Source organism: Balaenoptera borealis, assembly GCF_965194805.1.
Source record: "Balaenoptera borealis genome assembly, chromosome: 11".
NCBI lineage: Eukaryota > Metazoa > Chordata > Mammalia > Artiodactyla > Balaenopteridae > Balaenoptera > Balaenoptera borealis.
Window position 1 is genome coordinate 111,688,438 of NC_138868.1, and position 22,836 is coordinate 111,711,273.

General features: G+C 53.4%; 1 protein-coding gene and 1 long non-coding RNA gene across 5 annotated transcripts in view; both read left to right on the forward strand.

The window, feature by feature from the left end:
• The first annotated feature begins 1,578 nt into the window (after positions 1–1,578).
• Positions 1,579–9,071, forward strand: LOC309606611. Its single transcript, XR_014231990.1, has 3 exons — positions 1,579–3,396; positions 6,171–6,315; positions 8,874–9,071. It is a non-coding gene; the product is annotated as an uncharacterized lncRNA (long non-coding RNA).
• Positions 9,072–20,310: 11,239 nt separating this feature from the next.
• The window catches only part of JAM3 (junctional adhesion molecule 3), a gene marked incomplete at its 5' end in the record, with an annotated part of 56,836 nt that continues 54,310 nt past the window's right edge, over positions 20,311–22,836 (forward strand). For all 4 annotated transcript variants that reach the window (XM_082341086.1, XM_082341084.1, XM_082341085.1 and 1 more), the window contains one exon: positions 20,311–20,440. In XM_082341086.1, the coding sequence (XP_082197212.1) occupies positions 20,311–20,440 (130 nt within the window). The remainder of the gene's footprint in view (positions 20,441–22,836) is intronic.

Sequence of the window (22,836 nt, forward strand, 5' to 3'; positions counted from 1 at the left end):
GTCCGGCTAGCTGGGGCCAGCTTGTGCAGGGGTTTGGGGGCCTGGCCGCTGCTCAGAGAGGCAGCTCAGAAAGAGGGACAGGAGGAGGGAAGGTGGTCCCTGATTTCTCCGCCTCGGCACCTGCCCCTGCACAGGCCAGAGCGGCCTCCTCTCCCCCCGCTCCACAGGGACAGCGCAGGGCGCAGACTGCGTCCTTCGGGGATCTAGAAGGCCTGCGTGTCCCTTACCCAGGGTCTACGTTGACGTGACCACATATGAGCATGTGTCCTGGTGTCACAAGGCACATGTGCACACGTGCAGGTTCTGCACAACGTGTGACAGACACTCTCGGTGTCCCTGCGCATGGGCATGGCCACCTCCACTGGGGGGGGGTGCAGGTGTGTGCCCGCTGCGTGCATGCGTGGGCAGACAAACAAGACACATGGCAGTGCCCTGCGCTGCTCCCTGGGGAGCGGAGAGAGACGAGGACGCTCCGGAAGGCCTTCACCGGAAGCCGCTCTGGCCTCTGCAGGGGCGGGATGGAGGGGGGACAGATGGCCAGCCCCTCCGAGGGCCGATGCCCAGTGTCCATAACACACCAGGAGCTGCGGAGCCTCTGGGCAACCTGAGCTCCACTGTGTCCCGCTGAGCTGGGCTGTAGTTCACGCCCGGCTCAAAGGCCCCGGCCAGCGGAGGGCCCCGAACCCAGCCCATGTGCCCGGAGGGGGCATGTGTCCGGTTTGCCCGCCCAGAGGCTCTGTAGCTCCTGGTGTCCAATGGACACTGGGCATCGGCCCTCGGAGGGGCTGACCATCTGTCCCCACGCTCCATCCCACTCCACAAGCATCTGGGGAGCGTGCACCCCTTCACTGCAACGGAGAGCAGAGCAGAGCCCCGGACCATCACAGCCCTGTGCAATCACCCGACACCAAGGCTGTGTCCCAGCCTGCATCGCCCCGGGGTGGGGGGGTGGGTCACTGCCCCTTCCTGCAGAGAAGAGGGCAGAGGGTCTGCCTGGGCCTGAGTGATGCGGAGACCTCCCTGGGAAGGTGTGGGCTTGGGGAGGGCAGACAGTGCCTGGGGGCGGCGGGGAGGAGCAGGCCGCATGGGGTGGGGGTGGGGAGAGGTGGGGTGGGAAGGGGGAGGGGGAGGGGTGGGGTTGGTGGGGGTGGGGGTGGAGGCAGACCCCGCCAGCAGGCAGCCCAGTTTCAGATCCTGCCTTGACTCTGGCTTAGCAGCCTGGCCTCAAGGAGAAGAGGTTTTGAATTATAATCCTCTCTTCTCACCCCACATGGAAGGGAAAATCTTTGGCTCTCTTGAAAGATCTGAATCCCTTCCAAGGGGTGCCTTCTAAGCATCTATGAAGTGGGGATCCTGATAGGACTGCCCCACAGGGAGGTTCTGAAGATTCACTCAGGGGAAGGGTGAAATACGCACTAACTTATCAGTCATTATTATCGGCCTGATCTGTGAGCGAAGACAGTGGTTCTCAATCGATGGTGTCCCAGAGGACATTTGCAGTGTCTGGACACATGTTGGTTGGTGAAAGCTGCCGGGCTGGGGGAACGGGCCTCTAGCTGACAGAGACCAGGGATGGTGCTGACGTCCTGCAGAGCACAGCGGAGCACGCGATCCGAGAGGCAAAGAGTGCAGAGGCTGGGAACCGGGGCAAGGAGCTTGCCTTCCTCCTGAAGGCGGTGCGCTGATGGCGAGCTGCGGCGGAGAACGGCACGAGGAAATCTAGGTTCTGGAAAGACAAGTCCAGCGAAGCTGTGACATGACTACGGAGCTCAACTAGGGGCCCTGCAGACCTGCAGATCAGCAAGGTGCCATGAGAGGGGCCCAGGGTGGCAGGGAGACCAGGATGCGGGACCCGTAGAACTGGCCGGGGCCGGGGGTATGCTGAGGCTTCTAGCTTGGGGGACCGGGCAGGGAAAGACTCTGGCCTCCAGGAGTCGTAGTTGAGGCAAAAGCACCTCCAGCAACCTGGACGTCAGCCGTGTCGCCTCCACTGCCCCCACCCTTCCCCCAGGACACAGGACCCCCTTCAGGAGACCTTTCCGCACGCCCTTGGGGCCCCGAGAGGTGGGCATCAGATTTCCTCCTCCTCTCCCTTGGATGGGTGGAGACAGAGGCCCCTCAGCAGACCAGCCGCAGACAGAAGAGGACACTCTGGCCCCGAGGCCAGCACCCTCTGCAGCTTCCCAGGGACCGGAGCTGCTGGGGGCAAAGGGGAGGACATGGAGCCGGGTGGGCTTGACCAGCACGCAGACTGAGCCTCCTTTAGCCCCGGTTCCCCTGCCCCTTCACACGGGTTCTGAAGACAAGTTACAGGACATGGGGAGAAACCCCAGGGGGCCACGCCATCAGCAGGTGAACAGGTGGAGTCCTGACCCGACACCAGAGCAGTTTAAGACATCGCCTCATGGGGAGGGCAGAGGACAACCAGAAGACAGAGAGGCCCCGGCGTGGTCCAAGGAGCACTGGGTAAGGACTAGACCAGAGCTCCAGCCCGCACTGTGCGGCCCGAAGCGGGTTCCCCACCTGTGCAGGTGACCTCCGACTGTCTAGGTTAAGGACGGCGGTAGCGCTTCTGCCTGGAGCGCTGGGTTGAGAAGGACTCTGAGGCTGTGGTTGATTTGTGACACCGGTGGGGAATGCCTGAGGATGCCAGTCAATATATTGCTACTTCTCCACCATCCTGATTAAGAGCAACGGACAGGGGTCATTTGTCAGGGCCCTTCCTGCCCGCAAACTCTATCATTCTATGATTTCGATGTTAAATTTCCAGGCGCTGGCTGGAAACACAGTAAGTCAGAGGAGGAAGGAATTGAGTGGGTTAGAACCCTCAGCGGGGGCTTTGGGAAAGAGGCGGCTCTCCAAAAAGCCGTGCGTGTGACTAGCGCGTTTTCTGTACTGGAGGTGGGAGGACATTTATGGGCAAGAAAAGGGGGCTGAGCAGGGGCTGTTCCCGGTGCAGGAGGAAGAGGCCGGCGTCACGGGGACACGCGGTCTCCATCTGGGACAAACAGGATCACGTGTGTGAGGTCAGTGGTGCGTGAAAACCAGAGCCAACTCCGTGGGAAGCCAAAGAGGCAGATGTCTCTGCGCACGTCGTCCCAGGGGTCCTCGCCCGCGCCCCCAGGTGAGACCCGTCAGCAGCCTCCCCTTGAGAAGGGGACGCAGGTCAGGGCCGGGGGTGACTGGCTCAGGGAGAGCCTGGGGGTCAGCCAGGCTCGGGTTCCGATGTGCAGGCGTGACCTCTGCGCTGTGGCCCCTCCTCTTCAGAGCAGTGGAGATTCCCTGAGGTCCAGAAGGAGCGCAGGGACAGCTGCACCCCAGGAAGGAAGACCTGCCCGAGGAAGTGGACTGCCCGACAGATCCCAGCCAGGGACGCCCGTGTGGGCGCTGACCACAGTGAGTGCCTCAGGCTTGGGTCAGGGCTCCTGGACGCTTTCCCCAGGCCCTACCTGACCAGTTGGATTATGTCCCCAAGCTGCAGATAAGGCAGGAGGGCCTGAAATTCCAGGGCCTCGGGGCTCAGCCTGTGAGGGTGAAACAGATCCTGCCCCCGGCTCCACCGCAGCCCGAAATGAAATTAGAGCTCACTTCAGAAATCCTGGCTCAGCTTGGCCCCTGCCCAGGGCCGCAGCTCCCTCCCCTGCACTGTCACCCAACCCCCCACCCCCACCGCCGCCAGCCCTGCTGGTCGCTGGGCACTTCTGTCCTTTCTCCCTCTTCTCTGCCTCTCCTGTTCCTGCCCCCCCCTCCCAGGTCTCCCCAGCTTTTGCTCAATGGGACCCAGGAAGGTCTGCTGTGCTTCTCCTGCCTCCAGGCACCCGGGCAGAGGGAAGGCTGGTGTCCTCTCCTCTGGGACTTGTCCGCATCCACCTGGGCCATCCGGGCCCGGCTCACCGCCTGCCTCCCTCCCTGCTGCCCACCCGGCTCTTTCTCAGCTGGTCCCGCTCATCTCAGGGCCCCTTGAGGTCCTTCCTCTAGCTCCCCCGTCTGGGCTCAGGGCCGCCTGGGCCCCCACGAAACGTCCTCGCATTGAGGAGGGGGCAGAGGGTCGCGATGGGCTGGAGGCTCCCGCGGACCACCAGCTGCTCCAACTGCCACCCTAAGCTCTCCTTCTTGTCTACAACATGCTCCCTCCCAGGCCACTGGGCCCGCGTGGCCATCCTCACCGTCGGGAAGTTCATCCTCAGCTCCCAGCCTGGTGTCACTCCCTCTCGTTCTGGGGAGTAGCCGGCAGGATGCTGCAATGGTGTCGCCCCCCAAAACACACCCCCTTACTTTCCCCGCTTTCCCAGAGCCTCCAGCCCCAGCCCCCTGAACCTGAGGCATGAGCAAAAGCGCTTTCCTTCCAGCAAGTCGTAAAGGGCAGCAACGCTGGGCATCTGCAGGGGCCTCCGGCTGCCTCCCAGAAGCCTGTGGAAGCCCCTCGACTCTCCACGGGCTCCCGAGCCCTGCTTTCTCCCGGGGCCCCGGGGCCTGCGTCCCTTGGCCAGGCCTCTCCCCGCCAGTCTGTCTACAAAATCACTCTGGGCCTTATCTGGGCTCCCTGACAGAACCATGTTGTGACAGGCAAATGGGCTCTGGTGTCAGAGACAGGAAGCCCAAAGCTGCATCTCCCTCTGCCTGGAGAGTGAGGTGATAAGAGAGCAGAGAGAGGACGGCCCTGCAGCAGCCAGGGACCTGGGAGCCGGCCCTGACCGCACCTGCCGCTGGGGCTCGGGCGGATGCAGGAGTCACAGGGCGCTGTGGGCGCCCCATCTTCCCATCAGCCCCGCCTGATGCGGGACCAACAGGAGGGAAAGGAAGGCATCCCCACGGGGCCTGTGAAGATGACCTAAACCCCCTGCCAGTGGGAATAAACATCAAAGTGCTGCTTCCTAAGGGGGCCACCACCTGGCTGGGCAGGTAGCAGGGGCTGGAGCAGGCAGGTCCTGCTGGGGGTACAGCAGCCATCCCGGCCCATCAGGTCCTGTTGTCTTTAGAACAGAGGGCCCGTTACATAAGATCCAGCTGACTTGGGAGAAGCTGTGACTCAGAAAACTTTCCAAAGACAGTTGGTGGCCCTCCACCCCCTCTGAGTGGTGAGAACCCCCCACGGAGAGGGGGGCAGAGATTAGGGCTCCGAGGCCCTGACTCACCACACACACAAACACTCCCCAACACTCTTTCCCAAAACGGTTCCCACCCACCCGTCCGCCCTCCTACCCGGGCTGGTGACAAAAAGAACACCCCAGAGATCTTGCCAAGTTCTGGGCCAGGCTGAGCCCAGGGAACACGAAATTCCCCGTGGAGTGGGAGGCCAGATCCCCACAGAAGCAAACAACGTCCCTTCAGGGGACAACAACGTCTGCAGCCCACCAAGATCACCCTGTGGTTTTGCAAATAGCCGGGGCTACTCTCCCTCAAAGAAGAACTCCCAGCTCTGTAATCATAAATATTAGCTTGTAAAGGGGTCTTAAAGACCACCCTTAGCCCGTCCGCAGCCTCCGCATTTCCAGGTACCTACCCATCCACGCACATATCCACCTATTCCGTCACCAGATAGTTACTGAGCTCCTACCATGTGTCATGAACAGTCCAGGCAATGGTGACCCAAAGACTAGTCTTTCCTCAAGGAGCTAATCGCCGCGTAGGTGAGAAAGGCAAGGAGGCAGCTGCAGGCCAGTGCGCTAAGCAGGAGGACAGGAGGAAGGCTTGTTCTAGAAGCAGCAGGAGTGGGGTGGGGTGGGAGGTTCATGGAGACTTACTGGGAGCAATGACACGTAAGCTGAGATATGAAAAAGAGGACATTCCCCTTTATTCCCTAAGGGGTCTGCTCAGCCCGCAGCGTGGCCAGAGCAGTGCCAGGCAGGCTCCGCAAAGACGAGCTAGGATGGTATCCACTGGTGGAGCTGGCCACCTGGCGAGGGTGTAAGATAAAGGCCCAGATGACCGGGATGTACCGTGAAGCATCACCCAGGAGAAGGGTCCATGAGTCCCCGGGTGGCTCCAGGAGAGGACGAGGGGATGGATATGCAGTTGGGAAGATCAGGAGAAGCTCCAGGGAAGCAATGGAATTTGGGTTCCCTGTGGGGATGGATGGAATTTAGAGGCACAGATGAGGTGGGGTGGGCACCCCAAGCAAACGGAATGACACCAGCAGACTTTAAGAGCCAGCGATGTCTGTTTGGAAGGAGGAGAATAGACCGGTGTGACTGCAGCACGAAAGAGGACGTGATGGCGGCTGCGGCTTGAACACAGACCGAGGCCTTACAACGGGAGGTTCTGAAATTTAAGGCGAGGCCCAGAGAGGCTAAGCAGTTCTCTCAAGGTCACAGAGTGAGTAGAGAAGCAGCGTTCACCTCCAGCGCTCCTTCTGCTGGCCTTAGGCCGCGGGTTCCCCTCCCAGGCTTGGGGACCCTCCCTGTGGCCCACTCCCCTCTCCCCCGCCAGAGGGGTCTCGCCCTCATGGCTGGTAGACCCCAGGCCGCCAGTGCAGGCTGCCCGGCTCCCAATCCTGCATTTTTAGATGAATACGGAAATGCTCTTAAAGAGGGTAGAAAAGTCCTCTCACAGCCTGGGTTAGGGGCTCGCCCTGGCCCAGCCCAGACTGAAACACCTGGAATTTTCCTAGCTGGCCCCTCTCCTCTTCCTCACCCCAACCAGGTCGCTGACCCGTGGGTTTCAGGGCCATAACCCTTTCTGGTTCTGTGCCCCATCCACGTCAGTCCACAGAAGTCCCTCTGAACAGTGGACGCAGAACAAACAGCTGGGGTTGGAAGCCAGCACGGCCTGCGTGAGGGCTGGGTTGGCGGGGAAGGAGCTGTGGCGGCAGGAGTGGCCGCCAGGTGGCGCCATGAGCCTGGCGCCCGGCCAGCCCGCTGGTGGCCGACACCTGCTGTCCGGGCGGCCGGGTGGCTGTCCCGAGGGGTCGCGGTGGGCTCTGCAGCGGGATCGGAGCGCGGGGGAGGCCCAGGCCAGGGCTGCTCTCTGCCCCCTCCTCTCCTTTGTCAGCCGTTGGGGACCACGCGGTTGGACCCTGCTCAGGTGAGAGGGCCAGCGTCGGGGGTGGGGGGGAGCTGGAGGAGGGGGATGTGTGTGTGTGTGTGTGTCCTTGGAGTTGTTTTGGGGTTTTTTTTGGCTGCGTTGGGTCTTCGTTGCTGTGTGCGTGGGCTTTCTCTAGTTGCCGCGAGCGAGGGCTACTCTTCGTTGTGGTGCGCGGGCTTCTCATTGCGGTGGCTTCTCTTGTTGTGGAGCATGGGCTCTAGGCGTGCGCGCTTCAGTAGTTGTGGCGCGTGGGGTCAGTAGTTGTGGCTCACGGGCTCTAGAGCGCAGGCTCAGTAGTTGTGGCGCAGAGGCTTAGTGGCTCCGCAGCATGTGGGATCTTCCCGGACCAGGGCTCGAGCCCGTGTTCCCTGCATTGGTGGGCGGATTCTTACCACTGCGCCACCAGGGAAGTCCCTGTCCTTGGAGTTTGAGAGTGGGGGTGGGACAAGGTCAAAGATGCTTTTTTCTTAGTCTAACAAGCTTCTTGGAAACAAAGCCAGTTCTTGGAGGGAAGCCAAACCCTGGATGTTTGCTGCTGCCCCAGAATCGGACATTTTAAGGGGCTTATCCATGAGATAACCATAAAAGGTAGTCAACTTCCGTTTGGATGCTTCTGAGAAGCTTCCTCTCTGTTTTTCATCCAAAACCCAACCTTCCCAAAGTCCACACAATCAAACACTTTTCCCACCTCAGTTCATTTCTGTGGTTAAATATGCATTTCTACAAATGTCATTTTCCACACACACACACACCCCAACAGCTTTCTGCAACACACAGCTCAGACACGCATCTACGCACACGGGTTCCTCCCCTCGCCAGCCCCCGTCCCCCCCACTCCACCTCCCCACGCTTCTCACACGGGGGCTCCACACAGAGTTCGTGCATATTATCTCATAGGCACTGCTCCACGCAGACAGGTAGATGCACGCCCCTGTGCACACACATGCACGCACGCGCACACACACACACACACAGACACCGAGACAGCAGACACAGGGTGATGCAGAGACAATAACAAGCCCAAGCAGGGTGAGGCCTGATCACCGTCTGACCTTGGGTGGGAAGTTTGTTTCCCTCTCAGCACAGGCTGGCTCTGAGCTCAGCTGGAGGAGGTAGACGTGGAGGTGGAGGAGGAGAAACAGGACAGTCTGTCCTCGGCAATGAGGAGAGGGAGCCCCAGCTTTGGAATCTTCTGTGAGGTCAGGGATGAGGGAGACCCGCCCGGCTCCGCAGGAGCCAGGAAGGGTTGCCTTTGAACTTGGCCTTTGCAGGTCAACCAAGGGTCAGGGAGTTTGTTGATGCAAGAACAGAAGTTACAAGAGCGTGGGGCTGCGTGTGTTCAAAACAAGGGGGAACCTGCAGGAGAAGGGAAGGACCACACCACAGAGATGGGAGCAGCGGCTGGGACGGTGAAGACCAACGAGCCAGTGGGAGAAAAAAAAAAAATCCCAGAGGCGGGAGAGGGGATGGAAGCTGAGAGGCCCGGGGAGGACCAGCCTGGGACTGGGGCGATGGGAGTGTGGGGGCGGGGAGCCCGGGCGGCCGGTTGGCAGCTCAGCTGCTACTTAGGAGCACACGGGCCCCTCAATCCTGATTAACAGGAATTAAGCGGCGTGTGGCTAATCCTCCCGCGCTCCGTTAGCACTCCCAGGCCTGCGGAGGGACCTGGCGGCCCTCCCCACCCGGACCCGGCCTCCCTGTATTCACCGACCAGGACGTCCAGCCAGGGGGGGTAGGAGGACGTGGTGGCTGGAAAACTTTCTCCACCGACCTGCACAGAACACCCATCCTCTGTACGTGGGCCCTTTCCTTTTCCTTCTTCCGAAGTTCGTGTCCCTTGTTTCCCGTAGATCATCACAGGACGGGAGACCACGCGATCCATCCCCGTGAAAGAATTAGGAAAACAAACCCAGAGAATTGGGAGAATTTAACCCAGGACTGCCTGCTCAGTGGACGACCCTGGGCATCCTTGCTCCCCGCCCAGCCCAGCCCGAGAAGACAGACGGTGGCTGATTTGCTCCTGGAGGAAGGAAAAGAGGAGATGGGGTGGGGGGAGGTGGGGGAGTTTGGGGGAGGTAGGAGGAGGAGGGGGAGGAGGGGGAGGAGGGGGAGGAGGGGGGAGGCGGGGGAGGTGAGGGAGGAGGGAGGAGGGGGAGGGGCAGGGGGGAGGGGAGGAAAGAAAAGAGCTGGAGAGACTTGAACTTGCGACAGTGGCTGGGTCAGAGCCAGCATGCCCTGAGCCCAGACCCAGTGCTTTGTGACTGAGGACCCCGACCTCCTTCCGGGTAGCGTGGGAAGCAGACCCAAGGTGGTGAGGATTTGTGTGGAAGAGAGTGCCCCCCCAGGGGGGGACAGTCAGAGGGTGGAGAGCGGGTCAGGGAGGGGAGAGAAAGGGTGCCTTTCAGGCAAAGCCTCAGCCCCAGCCCATCCTTAGAGGAGCCTGGAGGGAAAGCCAGGGAGCTGGGCCTCATCCTAGCAGAAGAAGCCCCTCCCCACCTGCGACACTGACTCCCAGGCACTGGGCCCCCTGAGCAGGTGCAGGGTGCTCCGGGGGCCCCAGGCAGTGCCCCGAAGAGGGGTGGGCCGGCCACCCAAGGGAGGGGACAGAAGCTGGGAGAGCATAGAGCCGGCACCCTCTGCTACTCACAGAAAGGTCGCTGGTGTCAGACCCTCACCATTCCCATAAAAGGTAGCTAACTTAGATTTCTGAAATGTTTCTTCCCTTTAGGAGTTCACAGACCAGAAGAAAGACAGTTGCATGCTATATACACGTGTACATAAATAACGACATACTGTGATAGATGCTATTTCAGAGATACCCTCCAAGAGGCTTTGGAACATGGAGTAAGTGCTTAATTCTGCCCGGGGTGTGTCGGGAGTGTAACGTGGGGCTCGATCCCCTGTTAGAAAGCCTTCCGTAGTTCCCATCTCCTGTGGGATGTGGTACAAAGCTCAGCCTGGCATCCAAGGACCTTTGCTGGAGACCCCTTCACCTGCTCCACTGATCTGGAAGTTGAGCACTTCTTTCCTTTTAAGGAGCACCCCCTAAATGTTCCAACTCCATGCTCTAATTTTAAAAGTCTAATTTAAACATTAACTGTCCTCCCTATGCTCTAAGTGTCTTCCAACCCTAGTTTTTTATGTTATTAGTGTCTAGTAGTTTGGCTTTATTTTTCAAAATTCACAGGATAGGTTATTATTATTATTATTATATTATTATGTGTTTGTAGAGCCAGTGCTTACTTGCAGATGCCCACCTGCTTACCAAAGTTTTTGCTCATCTTTGCTTCTTTCATCCCATTGCTTCCTTCTGGATTGTTTCCTCCTTTTCTTTTTATGCTTTTCTTTTAGAGCATCCTTGAGTATCTCTTTCAACACCTAAACAACTGATCTGCTCTCACATTTTTTTACCCTAACCCTTGAGCCCTACTTTACCGGGAGATAGAATCCTGGACTGACTTCTCATTTCCCTCAGCTCTTTGGGGCAGTTATTTCCTTTTGTTCCAGCCTCTACTATTACTGCTGTTATTCCCTTGTACATAGACCATCTTTTCAACGTAACTAACTTTGGGATGTTTCTTCTAGTTTTGGGTTCTGATACTTCACCCTGTTATGTCTAGGGATGGTCCATGTGGCTGGGTGACTAAACAAAAAGGAGACATTTCTTTATCCTGGGCTATCATGTGGGATACCTCCTCAAACTAAGGATTCATGTCTTTCATCAATTCTGGAATTTCTGAGCCGTTATCTCTTCAGTTACTGCTTTTTCCTTGTTCTTATTTTATTCCTCTACAATTCTTATCCTCTATTGCACATCTTAACATCTTTTTCACATTTTCATGTCTTTACTTCTCTGTGCCTCATCCTGAGTAATTTCCTAAGATCTCTCACTTTGCTAATTTTCTTTCAGTCAACTGTCAATTCATCCACTGAGTTCTTTTTTTCCCTCCTAAATGTTTCATTCCTAGAAATGTGAGCAGGACCCCGTGGGGGCCTTCCAGGGACAGGCCCTCCCCCATATCCTCTGCTTTGCTCCTCTCTGAAGTACCTAGATAATAGTGTTTGATGCACACTTCCTGAGTTGTTTTGTGGATGTCAAAAACCCCCTCTCCAACAAATGGAAGATGTTAACGACTTGAGGACCATGAGCACAGAGCCCCAGGCCTCCTGATAATGTTAACCCCTGTGACACCACCCAGCTACCTCACCGTCAGACAACCAGAGAATTGTGCACAAGCTGATCATTTACCCTGCGTCACCTCCCCCTGCCCCTCCCCGCCCCGCCCCCCCAGCTTTTAAAAGTGCTTTGCCAAAACCCTTCAGGGAGCTTGGGGCTTTGTAGGGCATGAGCTGCCTTGTCTCCTTGCCTGGCCTTGCAATAAACCTTTCTCTGCTCCAAACTCTGACGTTTCAGTTTGTTTGGCCTCACTGTACGTAATCGGGCACACGAACTTGCATTAACAGAAACTCTCTGTGGCTCTTTTTCTTGTCTTCCTAGTCCTTCCGATGCCCTTTTATTCCTCCATGTTTTCTAGCCCTCTTATCTCTGTGTACTTTGTAGGGCAACTTATTTTGTTGTCTCTTTTGGATTATTTCATTATCTCAAGATTTGGGGGGTGAGTCTCCCGCTGGTCATGGGCTGCCTCTGAGGCGGGTTGTCTTCTCCGGAGCTTGTAAATCATGCTTAGCATCCTTGCGGGGTGTTTATTCTGTGGGGCCTTTATGCCCTCAGGACACGCCAGGAAGAGTTGTCAGTTTGCTTCAACTGGTTGCCCCGAGGTTTCCCCACTGTGAGAACAAGTTTTACATTAATTTGGGGGTTTGGGGATTCCCACACCCTGAGAGATGGTGTAAGTTCACATCCCACACCTGGAAATTTGAGTTTCTCACAGGAAACTGTTTTCTTTTTCTTACCCAGAGCCTAGGGCAGAAAATGATGGATGGAGGTTTTTCCTAGCCAAATTCCCCTGAGGGAGCCGGGATTTCCCTCCGAAGCCCTGCTTCACATGGGCCCTAAGGCCTGTCCCTTCCCGGTGTGGTGATGAACTGCTCCCCTGGTTCTGCACAGCCCCCTCCTCCCGTTAGCTTTGCCGTGGCTTCAGTTTGCAGACTTACTACTTTGGCTTTAAATTCCTTCCTTGTTTCTGTTGCTTATGGATTTCTTTATTTCAAACTCAATATGCATTTTAATTTTTCTGTCCCTATTTTATTGAGAATCTCCCTGTGTGATGCAACAGAGCAGTGGAGATCCACGTTAGCTCATTCTGTGAGTTACTTGATGCCTAGGGCATGATTATTTTTCCCCCTCTCTCTCCTACCAGACTGTGGGCTCCTTGAAGAAGGAAACTGTGCCCATATTATTTCTGGTTCTTCGCTTGGTACCAGGCACAAACACAATACGCATGGCGTTTGCCGGGTGGATAGTTAAATGATGGAAGGTGATTATCAAAGGTTATACAGCTCTCTCCACATCTGCAGGAAGAAGATTTCCTCAATCATTCCAAACACAAAGATATTCCTTTATTCTGAAAGATCTTTTACAGGAGATTCTGTAGCATATGTCATTATTATGACGTCTATGTGCATGTGTTTCTCAACATTCTAATGCGGTCATCAAGCAAGCGCCGCGCGGCAGGCCCTCAGAAGACGTGACACAAGGCCAGCACTGACCCGTGGTCCTCCAGCTGGAGGCCGTGACTTGGAAAGCATGGCTATCACATGATCGTTTGCCGTGATTTCACTTATGGAGAGAACTATGTCTGTTTGGAGGAAAATGTTCACCAGGCCCACTTGGGAGAGCAGCTAAGGCTTCAGGGAACTTGACAGGGAGAGGCTGCTGAGGCCTGAGGCTGGCAAGGGCAGCCTTTTCCTGGTTGAGGCCTAGGCAGAGGGGGAGGGGAGGAGCGGAGGCCAGGAGGGTGAAAGCCACAAGCTTGCCCCATGGTGTCCTCGGGATGGCACGGTGCTCCCGAACCTGTGCACGTGTAGCAAACATAGAAACGCAATGATGAGACATCCATAATCACAGCCTGATATTTAACCAAACTTTCCCAGATATTAATAACTAAAGTAAAAAAGGAAGGCAAAGATATTGACCTTTTAAGTGGCACAATAAATAAATTTAACTGAATGTATATGCAGAAGTCTGTACCTAACTGAGGCAGGAGACAGACGGGCCCCAGGCTGAGCAGCTGTGGCCCCTGGGGTTTGGGAATGTTGGACAGAGACCCCCAAGATAAACATAATAGCAGGAGCAGGGAGGAGCTCCTTCCCCTAACCGCAAACCCTGGAGGAGGGGCTGACCCCCGGAGGGACTCCAAGGCAGACAGGCCTCCTGCAGCAGAAGAGGACACCCTGGTCTCTCTCCGGTGCCTCCAGGAAGTAAACACTCCGTAGTAGCATTTGTGTGAAGAGAAAATTAGCTCTCATTGGAGGGTTGGGATAAAAATATCTCCAGTCTGTAAACACGTCGGTTGGGGCGTCCTGGAGGCACACGACTGGGGCACCACGGGCTGCAGGTACCTGTCTGCCCTGCGTCTTCTCACCCTCACAAGTGCTCCTGGCTTTGCTCCAGGACAACGGGGTCGCACACGTGTCCCCAGCCCCGGAGCATAGATTAGGAAAAGTTTCTCACTTTTCTCCAGGTCAGTGGAAATGTTCTTGAGGCCAAGTGGAGAGAAAGAAGGAGCTGGTCTGTTTTATCTCTCGGCAGATGTCCTTCCGGAAGGCGATGGGCAGTGCTGTTTATCAGCGTCCCTGACCCTCGTCCCTGGCGTCTTGGCACTCAGCCAAGCCCTGTTTCTCTGCTTCCTCAGAGAAGGTGCTGAGGCTGACGCCCTGACAGGGAGCTTAGGGCTCTCAGCCCGGGAGAAGCAGCTCCTACGTCAGGCTTCCTCGTGGCCGTGTTACTGTCCGTCCCTGTTCGTGGTGCCATGGCTGTCTGCACGCTGGGGAGTAAAGAGGTCCTGGCTGACGCTGACCCTGGGCAGAGGGGAGGGGCTCTTTCTTTCACCCACAGCATGTATGGTATCTTTACTTAAACACACACGCACACTGACACACTCTAGCACACGACACCGAGCCTCCTTCGGGTGAAACGTGTAAGGCCTGCTCAGTCGCTTCTTACAAAAGTTCCTCTCTAGGAAGCCACTGTAAGCCCAAACTTTAGCATTAATATGACCTTTTTCGAGTGAACCCCTACAAAGGAGAGGAACGTGCAAATAAATCAAAGTGCAGACTTTGCTTCTTAATCCAGCATAAGCAGCATGTCTGGTTGTTACCCCAGAAAAACTGGGTTCACCTCTTGGTGGGTGTGGAGCCAAAAGACACAACCAAGCCAAAGAGTGGGACAAGGAAGGATTTATTACTTGCAGCAAGTGAGGAGAACACAGGGGATCTTTGCCGAAGCAGTGTCTCCCCGAAGAGCAAAACTGGGGAAGTTTTACCCTAAGGGTCACGTGCATCTTCATGAAGGGGCTTGAGCAGAGGCAAACTCAGCATAGAATTGGGGCAAAGGTCAACAGAGTCCACACTTGAGGGTCCACATCATTGCTCCGTCCTCCTCCTGGGTGGGGGCCTTAGTTCCTGCAGAGCTCAGAGACTGGATCACATGTTATATGTAGCCCTTGAAGAGGAAATGGGACTCTGTTCTACTTCTGAGCTGTTGTTTCTTGACTGCTTTTCCTGTGTTCCCACATTCCCTTACTTCCCTGAGAGCATGGATCACTGAGACCTGTTCAAGGGCAAGCACTGTGGCCAAGATTCGATCACAAAATGGCTTAGGCCAAAAATGCCTTCTCTTATGTCTAGAAAGCCATGCCTGGTTCTCTGTCTCCGGGGACCCCCTACCCTATTGCTAAAGGGAATGTCTGCTACTTGCGCACAAAAAAATTGTTGCCTGCCATTTCATTAAACAAAGAATGTCGCCTGCCATTCTGGTCAACAATGAATGCTGCCCACCAGCAAGCCATCAGACGCTGCAGCCCACCCTGCTGTGAGCCCTGAGAGGAACTCAGGATGGAGGAAAAAAGGATACAGGCCCTAGATAGTTAAGGTGCACATCAAAGGACTGATTTCAATGAGCCCAGACTCTTGCATCCTCCCATACATAGACAAGCACTGAAATCATTAATTTGAGATGTCTGGTTTTTTTGTGATTAGCAGTCATCTTTTGATGTTTGACTACATGTGATTTTTTTCAGCAAAAACTTCTATACATCCTGGCTCTCCCCTACCTCTTTGGAGCAGTCCCTCAGAGCTATCTGCGAGGCTGTCTCCCCACCTGCTGACCTCGGTAAGGTCCCGAATAAAACATAACTTTCAACTTCCAGGTTGTGTGTTTTTTTTTTCAGTCCACATACTGTTTCCTTAGGTTATGGAAAGGTGTCCTCCTATTCAAAAAAACCAAAGGAAAGACACTGAAGAGAAAGAGAAGATGATAGACGAGACAAATGTGTGAGAACAGAGTTGGAAATATTGCAAGAAGTTGGGACTTGAAGAGAGGGGACCTGGAGCCACAGAACCTTGGATCAACCCAGCGGGGGAGCTTTACTGGAAGGCTCTGGGGTCAGTGACTTCCCTGTCGGTGGATCCCACTCTCTCCTGCCGGGAGGCTGACTTCAGGTCATCGCTCTGGCGTAGAATGCACAGCAAAGGAACAGAAGCACAGTCCTGTTACTTTTTCAGAAGTTAGTCACACTGAATCTGAGCAGGACCCTGTGGGACTCCAGGGCACAAAAGTCTTTCTGTGTCCCCCATTTCTTGTTTGCAGGAAATAGGCTTCATTCAGCCTCCAAGACCTTCCCAGAGTTCCAAAGGGCAGGTTCAAACAGTTGCTAATCAGGGAAGGGAGGGGCTGCAGAGACAAGGGAGGAGCAGTGGAGAAACCACAGTGCAGCCGTGAGGCAGGGTCCTGGTGCCCCCTCAGGGGATGCACATCACAATGTCTTTGAGCTGTTCTGCAGATACTGAAACTAACTCCCTCCAGGGGGGAGAAGTTAACTGTCTGCCACCCACGAGCACGGAGACCCCAGACCAGTTGGAACCAGGTTGATGATGTTGACCCCTGATTACCTCACCACCAATTCTTCTGATTGCAGAACAACGTCCACCAGCTGGTCACACCCTCCTGTCTGAACCATCACTATAAAACTCCTCACTACCCCCTCCAGGGCGGGACACACAGTTTTGAGGGCATTACTCTGCTGTGGCCCCCTTTGCCTGGCAAAGCAATACAGCTATGCTTTTCTACTTCACCCAAAACTCTGTCTCTGAGATTTAATTCAGTGTTGGGGTACAGAGGCTGGATTCGGCATCAACACCAAGAGAATAAACACACTTTGATGTAAAACTCCCTCTCTGCTTCTCATTCCTTCTGACCCATCTGCAGGCTTGAGTTTCTTTTCTTTATCAAGACTTTCCAGGAATGTTATACCATTTTGCCCAATCTGAACCAAAATAGTAGGAAAGGGAAGGGGTCCAGGCAACAAACATGTATTGAGCACCTCGTATGCTCCAAATCTTTATCTCACATGATCTTCAAAATGACCATTTGAGGTGGGTATTGTTATCCCTGTTTTACAGACAAGGAATCCAAGGCTTAGAGAAGTTAAGCAACTTTCCCAAGTTTACAAAAACCAAGAATTTGAATCATTGTCCTTCAGACTCCAGAGCCCATGTCCCCCCCATGTTGCTTCCAGCATCTCTCCAGTCTGTTTGGAGGTGAGTTTGTTTTTGAACCCAAGTTCGTGTGCTCCACGCACAGTGAGGCCAAACAAACCGCAACATTGAAGTTCGGAGCAGAGAAAGGTTTATTGCAGGGCCATGCGAGGAGAATGGGTGAGGGCGCATGCCCAAAACCCCCATAGTCCCAGGTGGTTTTTGGGGAACAGTTTTTAAAGGCCAAATTGGGGGTGAGGGCTTCAAGGTGTGTGACTTCCTTCTGTTTGGTTGGTGGGGATGTAACAGGGCAGTGCCCCAGGAATCTTGTGCTCAGCCTGAAATTACCATCCTCCACCTGGGTGGGGGCCCTGGTTCCTGCTGAAGAACTCAAAGACATATTGTTATGTAAATCCCTTAAGGAGGAAACAGGACCCCTCTTTATGGAAGCACTATGGTTTCTCAACTGCTCCTCCCTTGTCTCTGCAGCCCCTCTCTTCTCTAATCGGTAACTATTTGCATCTGCCCTTTGGAACTCAGGGAAGGTCTAGGAGGCTGAAGCCTTTTCCCTGCTGTGGACGAAGAATGTCTGCCCTCCGTATCAGTAAACAAAGGATGTTTCGGCCATCAAGCCCTCAGCCACTGGAGCCGCCCCCAACTGTATACCCTGAAGGGACTCAGGAGGGAGAAAAACAGGATACTGGCCCTAGATAGTTAAGGAGCATATCAAAGGAATGATTTCATAAGTCCAGACTCTTGCATCTTCCTATATGTAGAAAAGAACTTAATTCATTAATTTGAGATGTCTGGTTTTTCTTTAATTAACAGTAATCTCTTGCTGTTCTGACCACCTGGTTTTTGTTGCAAAAATTCCTATATATCCTGGCTCTTCCCTCACCTCTTTGGAGCAGTGCCTCAGAGCTATCAGAGAGGCTGCCACCCAGGCTTAAGTCCTCAGCAAGTCCGCCAAATGAAACCCAATTCTCAACTTTTAGGTTGTGCATTTTTTTTCAGTCAACACTACAAATGAGAAACGGGGGACATGGAAAGGCTTTTGTACCTGGGGGTACCCCACAGGGTCCTGCTTGATTTCAAGTCTCGAAGGAAAATTCCACTCCCCGTTTGCTACTCGATTTGCACTTTGTGTTGGTTTGAAAAGCATTGCAAATGCTTTTGTTCAAGTTTAGCACAAATACATTTAGTTCCCTGAGTTCTTTTAAGACATGTATCTCTCCTTAGTAAGCCACCATTAGAAACAAACATAGTTAGTTGGATAATGTGGTGAAAGAAGCACAGACTCCACAGCCTCGCTCACTGAATGCGTCTGGGGCTCTGCTGCCTTTCTGCACAGGGCCAGAGCTCTCCAGAGAACAGTGAAATCATAAGCAGGAGCAGATCACTTGACAGTCAAGTGCCTCCTACCATGTCACTAGTTAGGCTCCATTCCAGGATCCTGTCTCAGCCACTGGTCATGACATGTGTACTCCATCTGTGGAGGAAAATCAATGTTTTACAACGAAGCACCTGCATTCAGTCTCATAGGAACCTCTGCTCCATATAGAATATTCATGGAGCCTTTCTCTGTGATCTTGTTCTGAGTTTCAAAAGATTCCCTAGCAGAAAAGACCATTTAACAGACAGGACAATTTCATAATGCAAACACAGGAAATTCAGCAGGAGAAAAGCGGCACTGCTTCTGAAATCTGCTCTTTCCACAATCAGACACCACCTCGTATTTCCCAGGTCACCACAATGGCAAACATGCCTGAGCATATAACCAGGAGCTGAAGGGAATGGCAGAGCAGAGAGACAGCAGAAGGAAAAGAAGTCAGTGAGCCTAAGTAGAATTCTACTGTTTTTAATTTCTCTATTGTGTTTAGTGATGGGACAGACCATCACCATAAAATAATTTTTACTTGTGACTTGGGAACATGGTAAACTAGAGCAGAAAGAAGGTTTAGTAAAGGAAAGACAATAGAAACACAAGAGGTGATGGAGTTATTTCAATATTTTTATTCTGTCTTTATGAGATTTGGAGGAATGTAATTAATTCACACTTACAAAAGTGTGAGCAGTTACAAAGACTTAGAAAGAAGATCATCTAGTGATGGCAGTTGAAGCATATCCTTGTCAACAACTTCAATCTATTTCATGTTTCTTGGCATTCATAATTTAGTATAGTAAATTATATATGTGTATACATACTTATTTTTAAAAATTAATTAATTAATTAATTTTTGGCTGCATTGGGTCTTCATTGCTGTGCGCGGGCTTTCTCTAGTTGTGTCCAGCGGGGACTACTCTTCATTGAAGTGCGCGGGCTTCTCATTGTAGTGGCTTCTCTTGTTGCAGAGCATGGGCTTTAGAGCGCGGGCTCAGTAGTTGTGGCGTACAGGCTTAGTTGCTCCGCAGCATGTGGGATCTTCCCGGGCCAGGGCTTGAACCCGTGTCCCCTGCATTGGCAGGTGGATTCTTAACCACTGTGCCACCAGGGAAGTCCCTGTATATACATACATATATACACACTTACAAAATTCTACTTTGTAAAAACTAAAAATACTAAAATACTAAAAAAACAAAAAACAAAACAAAAAAATCCTAGGGTGACTGTATCAAAAATGAAGTCCCTAAGTTAAACATTAAAAAATATTAGTCATTGGAAAGAAACTCTGTCATATTTTACTAATAACTATACTGAGAATTCTGTTTTGACTCTGTTGCTTCCTGGAGCATTAGGGATGTACTTTCCACGTTGGATGTAAAACAAGCTATTTCAAGAATTTCCCACAGTGGGACTTCCCTGGTGGTCCAGTGGTTAAGACTCAGCGCTCTCAATGCAGGGGGCCTGGGTTCGATCCATGGTCAGGGAACTAGATCCCACATGCCGCAACTAAAGATCCCATACGCCACAACAAAGATCCTGTGTGCTGTTACTAAGACCCCACGCAGCCAAATAAATAAATAAATAATAATAAAAGAATTTCCCACAGTATTAAACGTATCAAGATCTCCTGCATCCTTGAGTCCAATTTCCAGTATGTTTAATCCTTCTCTTCATCTTGTGTGCTGGTCCTCATAAGATTCTGTTCCATTTTTCCTCCCTAACCTTAACATTTCCCAATATTCAGAAATCAGAGCAAAGAATTATCTTGCTTTTCTGCATAACAAACTATTTGGTATACCATCATGCTTTTGATCTAACACAGAAACGAAGGATTATGTTTATTTTAGAAATACATCACTTTTATGTACTGTATAATGCACGTCTTGCTTGTTTTATACAGATTTTAGTGCTTTTCCCTCTCATCACATTTAGAATCTGGGCCCCAAAAGAGGCGCAGGCAATAATGCTTCCACGGTAACTGGGCTCCATCCTTATTTGTAAAATAAGAAGCACTTCGTGTCTCAAATTTTAATGGAGCGTTCCTTCCCGGATCTGTAGTGACGGATTCATTTTATAGATGTGGAAATTAACCCCGCCCACTCTTGAACGCGCTCCTTCACCTCCTTCCACCAAATTCTTTGAAAGAGACCCCGGGGTCCCGGTCCAGAGCATCCCTGCCTCCATAGCAACCAGACTCGTCTCGGGCTTCCCGTGCACCATGGCGACGGCGCGCCGCCGTGGTCGCTATGGTGACCGGGGCGGGCGCAGGGCCGCGGGCAGGGCGCCTGCGCCGGGAGCGGGCCCTCGGCCCCTCAGCTGCTCTCGACATGGCGCTGAGGCGGCGGCCCGCGCTCGCCCTGCTGCTGCTCCTGCGGGGTGAGTCCGCGGGCCTCTGCCGGGCGCGGCCGGAGGGGCCCGGGCGGAGTGGGGGGCGGGCGCGGGGGCGCGGGGGCCCGGGGGTGGGCGGTGCGGGGGGTCCTGGGTTCAGGGAGGGGAATCCCGAGGATGCGGGGGTCCGGTCCATGTACGGGGTCAGGGATGCGGGGGTCCCGGGGTCCGGGAGGGGCGGGGAGCGGCCCCGAAGGTGCGGGGGGCGCAGAGGTGCGGGTCCCGGGTCGGGGTAGGGGGTGCGGGCCGGGGAAAAGGTGCGGGCGTCGGGGGTCCCGGAGGTACGGAGTCCCGGGGGTCTGGGGGTCTGGGTGCAGGGCGTCCCGGGGTGCGGGGTCCGGTCCGGGGCCCGTGGCCCTGCGCTCCATCACTGCGCGAACAAAGCCGACCCGTTCCCGGTCCCCTTTGTCCCGCCGGCGCCCAGCCCTGCAGCCCGCCCTGGAGTGGCCCGGGGGCCGCCCGGACGGGGCCTTGGTCTGTCCTTCCTCCCCCCAGGCCCCCCCAGTCCCCGGCTGGAGGCCTCGGGCAGCCGGACGGCGGGACCACACGCTGGGGGCCGTGGGCGCACGCTGGGGGCCGTGGGCGCGCGCTGGGCGCTCGAGACCGCGGTCCTACGTAGTCCTCAGAGCAGAGTCCAGAGAGAACACTGAGCCCGAAGTCTGCCCCCAGGAGCAAGGGACACTCAGACCCGGGGTCCCGAGCGCCGCACCAGCCTCGCCTGGGGCATCAGCAGTTCCCCCCCGTTCTCGGGTCGGTCTGTGGTCTGCTTAGTTGCCATCGTCATCCCATGATGTTTGCCAGAGTATATACAGCGAAGCCCCAAGTGACTGTTTGGGGGTGGGGTGGGCGTACTAGGAAAACAAAGGCTCCTGTGTTGGAGGCTCACTGGGGGGTGGTCCTCAGGGGTGGCGTGAACAGTGAGGGTCCGGGCAGAAGCCGGGGAGCAGGGCTCTGTGATGAGGGCGAAGTTCAGGGAGTCGATGTTGTCCCTATGCTGTGCTTGAAAGTGGTTTCCATAAACGTGTGGTTGGGAGAGATGAATGATCAAAGGCTAGCCAGGGGACAGGGGTGTCAGGAATGTCCCCTCCCGGCTTTGTTGGTCACACTGACACTGTCCTATTCACAGACTGGAACAACTCCCTATTGTTGAGAAGATCTGTTCACATGAGAGTTTGCAGTTTTTATTGCAGAAACATTTGGCAGTTTAGTTCAGGAATGAGTTTCAAGTTGGTGGTTTGTTAGTGAAACTAGTGGATGCTAAGGCCTTCACATCCCCTTAACTTCTTATTTAAAAAACATTTTTTTTAATATAATTTAATTTTTTTTTGTTTTTTGGCCACACCGTGTGGCATACGAGATCTTAGTTCTCCCACTAGGGATGGAACCCTTCCCCCCTGCATTGGGAGCGGGGGTCTTGCCCACTGGACCGCCAGGAAAGCCCCCATTAACTTCTTCTTTTGGCCTCCTGGAGGGGCTACTTGTGTGCCTTTCTTAATGTTAAGGACTGGGATTCACCTGTAGAACATAGGAGGAATAATCACAGTTTTGCAAAATAGCACTAATGACAAAGAATAGAGGTGGTAGGATGTATTAATACACTTTGAAGGGATGTAGCTATCATTTTTAATAGGGAGCTCTTTTCTATTATTTGCTTATGCTCTAAATATACAGTAATATCTTGAAAACTATTCCTTCACAGGGCATCACAGCTGTGTCTCTTTTATTTTCATGATTACACTTTTCAATTGCTATTATTTTTGCGTGTTCTCATTTTAAAAAAATCTGGTTCCTGATATAATAAAAACATTATTTATTAGCTACCCTTTGCCAGGTTCTGTTATAAAAATTTAATATGTATTCATTTAATATGGATAACTCTAAGAGGTTGTTAGTATCATTTTGCCCGTTTTGTGGACTAAGAAACAAGTACGGAGAGATTCGGTAACTTGCTCCGGGTGACATCCCATGTGGTTCGGATGCGGAAATCAACCATTTGTGTTAATCCATTTTTTTGGTTACTTGTATTATTCCGTTTGACGTGGAGTTCTTGTTATGGATCATTTTAACCAGATTATTAAATGTTCAACGCTGCGTGGTTTGTAGATAAAGTATTCTTTTGTTGAATTGGTGACAGGTGCAACTCCTCTTTGCAAATGTTATATACCACATGTCTTTTTTTGAATGATTATGTGGTAATTATCGTTGGGTTTCCAAATCTTTTGATGTCCTAGAGAAGTGCTTCATTTAGAGTTAAAACAGTTACAGTTTGTATTCTTGGGATAAGACAGTTTGTGTGTGAAAGTTTAGCAAAATCTGAAAATCATAATTTCCGGGAAATTTTTGAAAAAAAGTATAAATTTTCCATTTGCATATGTTTGGACCTC